The 9,093-nt window shown below is 36.3% G+C and overlaps 1 protein-coding gene across 1 annotated transcript in view; it reads right to left on the bottom strand.

Annotated features, from left to right (window-relative positions):
* NSRP1 (nuclear speckle splicing regulatory protein 1) overlaps positions 1-9,093 on the bottom strand; it is a 66,507-nt gene extending 57,414 nt beyond the window's left edge. The window contains exons 1-2 of the mRNA XM_079905147.1: positions 9,058-9,093; positions 7,758-7,851 (exon numbers count right to left, since the gene is read on the bottom strand). Coding sequence (XP_079761273.1) covers positions 7,758-7,851; positions 9,058-9,077 — 114 coding nt within the window. The 5' untranslated portion in view covers positions 9,078-9,093. The remainder of the gene's footprint in view (positions 1-7,757; positions 7,852-9,057) is intronic.

Consider the following 9,093-nt stretch of genomic DNA (forward strand, 5'->3'; position numbering starts at 1 on the left):
TCTAGAGCCCGCGAGCCACAACTACTGAGCCCACACACCACAACTACTGAGCCCACGTGCCACAACTACTGAAGCCCATGCCTAGAGACCATGCTCTGCCACAAGAGAAGCCACCACAATGAGAAGCCCACGCACTGCAATGAAGAGCAGCCCCTGCTCGCCGAAACTAGAGAAAGCCCACATGCAGCAACGAACACCCAACTCAGCCAAAAAATTTAAAAAAATTAAAGACCTGCTTCTATAAAAAAATAAATAAATAAAAGATAAAAGACTGGAGTTAAAGTGGTGAGAGATTAAGAAATAGGAATAACCTTCCCAGACTGCAAACAATACTACAAAGCTACAGTGATCAAAACAGTGTGTTATTGGCACAAACACAGACATATGGATCAACAGGACAGAATAGAGAGCTCAGAAATAAACCCACACAACTACAGTCAATTAATCTTCAACAAAGGAGGCAAGAATATAAAATGGGAAAAAGACAGTCTCTTCAGTAAATGGTGCTGGGAAAGTCGGACAGCGGCATGTAAATCAACAAAGTTAGAACACACCCTCACACCATGCACAAAAATAAACTCGAAATGGCTTAAAGACTTAAACACAAGATATGACACCATAAAGCTCCTAGAAGAAATCATAAGCAAAACATTCTCTGACATAAATCATACCAACGTTTTCTTAGGTCAGTGTCCCAAGGCAATAGAAATAAAAACAAAAATAAACAAATGGGACCTAATCAAATTTGCAAGCTTTTGCACAGCAAAGGAAACCATAAGCAAAACGAAAAGACAACCTACAGAATGGGAGAAAACATCTGCAAATGATGCAACCGACAAGGGCTTAATCTCCAAAATATATAAACAGCTCATACAACTCAACAACAGAACAACCCACCCAACTGAAAAATCAGCAGAAGACCTAAATAGACATTTCTCCAAAGAAGACTTACAGATGGCCCTAGGCACATGAAAAGGTGCTCAACATCACTAATTATTAGAGAAATTCAAATCAAAACTACAATGAGGTACCACTTCATATCAGTCAGAATGGCCATCATTAAAAAATCTACAAATAACAAGTGCTGGAGAGGCTATGGAGAAAAGGGGACCCTCCTACTCTGTTGGTGGGAATGTAAGTTGGTACAGCCACTATGGAAAACAGTATGGAAGTTCCTCAGAAAACTAAAAATAGAACTACCATATGATCCAGCAATCCCACTCCTGGGCATATATACCTGGACAAAACTATAATTAGAAAAGATACATGCACCCCTATGTTCATAGCAGCACTATTCACAAACAGCCAAATGTCCATCAACAGGTGAATGGATAAAGAAGATGTGGTACATATATAAAATGGAATATTACTCAGCCATAAAAAAGAATGGAATAATGCCATTTGCAGCAACACTGATAGACCTAGAGATTATCATACTAAGCAAAGTAAGTCAGAAAGAGAAAGACAAATACCATATGATATCACTTATATGTGCAATCTAAAATACGATACAAATCAATGTATCTACAAAACAAAAACAGGGACTTCCCTGGTGGTCCACTGGTTAAGACTCCGCACTCCCAATGCAGGGGGCCCAGGTTCAATCCCTGGTCAGGGAACTAGATCTCTCATGCCGCAACTAAACATCCCGTATGCAGCAACGAAGATCCCACTTGCTGCAACTAAGACCCGGTGCAGCCAAATAATTAAATAAATAATAAATATTTTTTAAAAACCCAAAACATGGGCTTCCCTGATGGTGCAGTGGTTGAGAGTCTGCCTGCCGATGCAGGGGATACGGGTTCGTGCCCCGGTCCAGAAACATCCCACATGCCGAGGAGCGGCTGGGCCCGTGAGCCATGCCTGCGCGTCCGGAGCCTGTGCTCCGCAACGGGAGAGGCCACAACAGTGAGAGGCCCGCGTACCGCAAAACAAAAACAGACTCACAGATATAGAGAACAGACTTGTGGTTGCTGCGGGGTGGGGAAGGTGGGAGGGAAGGAATGGGAGTTTGGGATAGCAGAGGAAAACTATTATATATAGGATGGATAAACAACAAGGTCCTTCTGTAGGGCACAGGAAACTATATTCAATCCTGTGACAAACCAATGGAAAAGAATATGAAAAAGAATATATATATGTGTGTAACTGAGTCACTTTGCTGTACAGAAGAAATTAACACAACACTGTAAATCAACTATACTTCAATAAAATTAAAAAAAAAGAAATAGTAAAAGCAATGAAAATATACCATGTAATCCGGTAATTTGCAAATGTTTCTAATTTGGGGGATATACAAATACAGTCATGTATTTTTTAAAGCACTGATTTCCTTCTGTTCTTCAAAAATTATAACAATGAAATGAATACAATTTTGAAAAAAAAGAAAAAAGCTCATACTGTCACCAAAAAAACCCAAACCAATTCTCTTTTATTTTCCACTTATATATCCATATAGTTCTGTACAACCATATATACATATTCAATTTTGTATTCTGCTTATTTCATCTTCTTTCATGCTTTTAAATGGTTCCAGTACTCTCTCTCATTATGACTTCTATCAGATTAAATGTGTTATTTCCTGTTATATTTTAATATGATTTGGAAGCTAAGTATCTTACAGGAAATTCTTAAAATTCGCCATAAATTTTTCTTAAAAATTATATTTCAATTATAAAAACTATTGTGGAAAATTTAGAAAATACAGAAAAGCATAAAAATCAAAATAACCACTCATAGGTCCACCAACGACAACTACCATTAATATTCTGAAATGCTCTCTTTACTCTTTTTTCCTTTCACTTTATTTCTAACAATTCTGTAATATACACTGCACCTCACTTTACTTAGCCATGCTTTCACTGTTGAAAGTTGGACTGGTTCTAAGATTTTACTATCATAAACAACCGTGAAATAAAGACTTCTGAATACCTATAAATCTTTAATGCAAACTTCTGGCAACTTCCTTAGGAGAGAATTTTAGAAGGGAAAATTCTGGCACAGCCTCTGTCTTCTGATTGATACAGTGGGTTAAATATACTTGATTCTTAAAGGATTGATACAAATTGCAAAACTGCCTTCCAAAAAGGGGCAATGATTTACAAGAACAAAATTTTGAATTTCAGAATTTCCCATTTCACCAAAACCTTGCCATTATCATTTTTTAAAGTATTTTCTAACATAGTAAAAAAAAAAAAAAATGGCAGCTTACTGTTGCCCTAATTTACATTTCTTAGATATACTAAGATTAAATATTTTTAATGTTTATTAGATATTTCCATTTCTTCTACATTTCTCTATGTATTTTCCTTAGTTTTCTGCTGGAGTTTTAATGCTTTCCTTATAGTTTCTGTAACTGTTCTATAGTTTATGAAATTGAAAGCTTAACCTATAAAAGGACTATACCATGGCTTCTGAGTACTCAAAGTGCAATTATTATCATCTACCATTTATCTAACATATTTGATATATACACAAAAAACTAAATTAATGAACTTAAGCTATCTATTTTAACTTAATATTCTCTTTTAAAGAGATCAATAAGTTTTGCATCTTTATCCAACAGCGACTATTCTCAGCTTGTATGGATCATACCTCTTCATGGCATATGAATTATATTACAAAACTGGATCTCACAAGGTTATTATTATCTAGAAATGAGCATTTCAATTGCCAAGACTAAAAGAAAAATTCATTATGTTCTGCAAAATGAGCAAGCATTTATCACGGAGAAATATCTAAAAGGAAGTTCCATGTTTGTCACGCAACATCTATTTTAGTCACTAGCCACTTCATAACACTTGTGAAATACTGGTTGTCACACATACTTTGGATAATTGTATACATCATGGGTCAGCAAGTTACAGCCAAATCTCAGCCATCCCCACTTTTGTAAATAAAGTTTTATTAGAACACATTTATTAGTCATGCTCATTCATTTACATATTATCTAATGGCTGCTTTCACACTAGGAGATCAAAGTTGACTACTTAGCTTGCAAAGCCTAAAACATCTACTCTCTGGCTCTTTACAATATAGACAGCTAAAACATCTGAGTAAATGATTTTACTCATTCTTAGAAGTCAGCACAAACATTCGGATCCTAACTCATGGAGCTCATACTCTAGTACAGTGAAAGACTTATATGCAACTAACTTATAATACAAGATATAAAAAGCTAAGTGCTCTAAGAAAGGTAAAGAGTGTCAGAAAAAGAAAGCGTCTTTCTAGTGGGGAAAATCTTGAAGGAAGCAACTTTTGCACTGGGTTTTAAAGGATGGCTATAATTTGGACATACAGGATGGAAAGACTTCCAGTGTGAAGAAAAGTAGAGTTGTGAAAGAATACAAACATAACAGTGTACTTTGCATGGAGAAGCACAGTTAGGAGAAAATGCTAATAAGTCCTTTGAAGCCAAAGCATAGGGAAGGCTTTCAATGTCAGGGTGAGCAGTTTAGATTTTAAATACAATTAGGTTCAAGAGTAAGGAAGTTAACAGTGATTAGAACTGTGCTTTCGGAAGATCAATCTATCAACAGTATTTGAAATGAATTTGAGGAGAGAGAGGTGATAAGGAAATTGTTACAAAGCTATAATAATCCATGACAGAAGTAATGAAGGTGGTGGCAATGGGACTGGAAAGAGAGGAGAGACTGGGAAAAAATGAAACAAACACACTATCTTAGCAAAACCACTCAAACACTTATTATCAGACAGCAGCATTTGGATATAATATAAACCTTACTCATATGGGGTAAAAACTCTTCATCTCCTCTACCTTTGAACAAAATGATAATTGTTTCTATTTAGTTCTGATAATTTCAGAAAGAGGGACTATTTAAATAATAATTTAAAGTGCTGGACTACCACTTTCTCCCATTTTTAAACTAACTCTGGATATAAACACACACTGAAACAGAATTCGCTTGCTAGGGCTCCCTCTGCTTGACCACTGGAATAAAAGTCTGATCTTAAATTTGGGCTCTTAGTTGCTTCTGCTGAATTCCTGAAAATAAGAATAGTTGGATTTGCTTCAGAAGCTCCTCGCCAGGTTTATCAAATGCCCTCCTCAGGAGGGGAAACATAAAATATCTTTCTCTGTATTTTCCAAAACACCAATAATTTTATTATTTCTTAACTGATTAATTTTTAAAGAAGAGAGTTTTAGATTCACTGACATAGAGAAGAGACTTGTGGTTATCAAGGGGGAGGTGGGTGGGAGAGGAATTGATTGGGAGTTTGGGATTAGCAGATGCAAACTATTATATATAGAATGGATAAACAACAAGGTCCTACTGTATAGCACAGGAAACTATATTCAATATCCTGTGACAAACCATAATGGAAAAGAATATGAAAAAGAATGTGTGTGTATGTGTATGTGTGCGTGTGTGCGTGTGTGTATAAACTGAGTCACTTTGCTGTACAGCAGAAATTAACATAACATTGTAAACTAACTATATTTCAATAAAATAAATTTTTTAAAAAGAAGAGTTTTATATTCAAAGCTCACAAACATTTAAATAATATACAAATAATATAAGCTGGAATTCACCAGACTAATGTTTTATAGGTAAGGAAATTATTCTAAAGACCGGTTTTATATTCTCTGCTCATTAAGAACTAAACTGCATCTCCCTGTCAGTTGGCTTCTGGCTGGGTTCTACCAACGGAATACAAAAACAGTATATTGGAGGGTAGGAGAAAGGGAGAAGACGAGGTATTTCTCCCTGCCTCTCTCTCTACCTAAGACTGAATCTCCCCGTGGCTTCAACTCCTTTTGGAAAAGTCCAGTTCCCACCAAGTAACCCTAGCCTCTGGCCTCCAGGTCCAACTCCTACCTGTATCCCTCCATTTATCACTTCTTGCCTTTTACTACTGCTAATCTCTGGGTTGCTTCACCATCTCTTGTAGCTTCTCAAGTCTTCCATCACCCATGTAACCAATATCTGCATTAAAGTCTCTCTATGTAAAAGGAAGGAGGGTGGGAGGAAGGGAGGGAAGAGCAAAATGGCCCTAGGCCTTTCTTTTCTGACTCTAGTGTACCCACCGTCCAGCTTCCACTAGCCTCATTTCACAATGGAAAAGAAACAGCAATCACATCAGTAAACTTTCTAGATCACTTGTATAAACCCATCCTTCTCAAACTGGAGTATATGTTGCTTTGCATTACGTGGGTATGCCAGGATGATTTATGTGAAACTACAAGATAACCATGACGTATTTTTCTGTTGTGTCTACAGTGATTTTAAAAAATTATTTGTATATTAAAACAAACCACAAGGGTAGTGTCAACTCAATGGGGAAGAGTCTTCAACAAATGGTGTTGGGACAACTGGATATCCATCCACATGCAAAGAGTGAAACTGAACCCCCATCTCATAACCGTATAAAAATTAACTCAAAATGGATCATAGATGTAATTTTAGAACTAAAACTACAAAATTCTTAGAAGAAAACATATGCGTAAATCTTTGTGACCCTGGATTAAGCAATGGTTTCTTAGGTATGACACCAAAGCAGTAGCAACCTAAGAAAAAAAATATATTGGACTTTCTCAAAATTGAACTTTTGTACTTCAAAGGATGTTATCAAGAAAGTGAAAAGACAATTCACAGAATGGGAGAAAATATTTACAAATTACATCTAATAAGAGCCTTGTATCTAGAATGTATAAAGGAATCTTACAACTCATAACAAAATGACAACCCAATTAAAAACTAGGCAAATGATATGAACAGACATTTCTCTAAAGATGATACATAAATGGCCAATATCCTTGGTCGTAAGTAAAATGCAAATCAAAACCACAATGAGATAGTTGTCTGGGGCATAATGTGGGGAAGCAAACTAACTGCAAAGGGGCGTTAAAGAACTTTCAGGGAAGAGAGAAATATTCTACAATACATCTTGACTGGGGTGTATATATTTGTCAAAAGTCACCAACCTGTACACTTAAAATCCACGTTTATATGCAAATTTTATGTAAATTATCAACTTTAAAAAATGTAAGCCATCTAGAGTCTATTTCTTCAACAGAAGAAAAGAAGCAAAGGATCAAATATGTTCAATTACCTAACTATGCTATTATATAATTAGTAAAAACTGAAAGAGAAGTGATTTTTTCTGCCAGAGCAAAGGAAGTATGAAATTGATACAAAGTCTTTTAGAAATACAGAAAATAACTGAAGTATTAAATAAGCACACATTTGGGGGTTTTATAAACTGCTGTAAACTGGGGCTTCATAGGAAAACACTGTTTTGGCTGCTAAAACATAAAATGTTCATATTAGATGTCATTATCATCAATGCTAACTTTATACACTACCATATTACAACTGAATAACTACACTTAGCAGACACTGAGTAACCACAAAAGTAGTCTCATAAGAAACTACTTTGCTAATAAAAATTTCTAGGAAACTGGCAACATCTTAATAGCTTATTTCCAGGGATCTTTACAGCAACAATTTTGTTATATATCAGTATTATTGTCTGAAATTACTCTGTATAACTGCTCAAAAATAACTGAAGTTCATAGCCTTGGGGAAAAAAAAAATCTCTTAGATTATCTGTGTATCACCTACAAAAAAAAAAAGCAGACCTTTCTTCTTTATTCTTTTTGATAATTCTGTAAATTATAATGCTACAGATATGCTGTATTAACAAATATCTAAAGCAAGCAAAGACATTAAATTCACAAGTTCAATTTTAAAAAAAAATTTCCAACAATGCAGTAGAAAAACAGTTTCCCTTACCTCATCATCATCATCAGAATCATTCCCAAACACTGAAGGTTTTTGCAAAACAGGGTGCAACTGCTGTGCTTTCTTTGGCAAAGTAAGCCCATACCTGCATTTTTTTTTTTGAAATAGAAATTACACCATTATATTTAAATGTTAAACAATAATACAGCCACTACCTCCTCCAGACGAAGCTACCAAGTCAAAACATGTCACATAACCTATGAACATATAACACTGGTTCTGATTTTCAACTATCTAAAAGTTCTAATATGCACTAAGTTTTTATAATTATTACTTTAAGTGATTATTTGTGGGCCAAAATCAAAATACCATTTTAATCAAAGAAGGGAAGTGAATGAAGAGTTCAGAAATGTTTTAGATGGTGAAATGATAGCAAGGTTTTAAAAAGAACATGTTAGTGGAAAGCTCAGTTGATGTCCACTAAAAATAAAAATGCTCTAAACTATCCTTGTGATCTAACAAGAGTCAAGAAAATACTTGTTTTTTTTTCCTATTGGGTACACAATTTTAAAGAAGTTATTGGATAAAGGTTAATGTCATCCATGAAAATTTTTTAAAAGATTACATTAACTGAGAAACCCAAGTAGCCACGGGGCAAATTGCCATTACACTTTATTAAGCACACTTGCTTTGTCTTGGAGCACCTGAAAGAACCATCCCATCAGATCCAACTCATTTAGTTTCTCACGTTTTGGCCTTTAAGACGCAGAAATCACAGAAGGCCGCATCACAAGCGAGGATTATACATCAAAGATAAAACTTCCAAGAACATATAACATTTGTCTCTTTTGTGGCAACGTATACCCCAATTCCCTATATGCCTACCCTTTTCTGTGGCTTCTCAGCACAACAGTCCTAAACCGAGAAGGGAGGGCGGTAATCAGAACTTGACCTGCCAAGTAGAACAAGGCCCTCTAAGAAAGCCAGGAATTGTCTCTCTTCTCATTGCCCCTGAAAGCATCCAACCGGGGAGAAACTCAAGCGCGGGGTAGGAAGCAAGACTGAGGGGCCTCAGACCGAGCTTTTGGAAAATAGAAAAGTCTCGCTCTCTGCCCCTCAGCCTAACTTCCTTTATTTCCTCACAAGTTTCTCCCTCAAACTTCGGGCTTCCATCCTGGAAAATGTGGGGGGGGGATGGGAATATATGTTCCTCAGGATTTCTCGCTTTCCCCCATCTCTATCCCTGACGACACAGCCCCTTCACTTCCAGCGCACTTCTACTGCTCGGCCAAAGACACAGTCGCCGTGGTGTCTCACTCCCCAGCCTAACCCTAACTCCCAGATCACTCACTGCCTGCCCGGAATCGCCATCTTGCTCCCGTCTCCG

This window comes from Stenella coeruleoalba (genome assembly GCF_951394435.1).
Source record: "Stenella coeruleoalba genome assembly, chromosome: 19".
Lineage (NCBI taxonomy): Eukaryota > Metazoa > Chordata > Mammalia > Artiodactyla > Delphinidae > Stenella > Stenella coeruleoalba.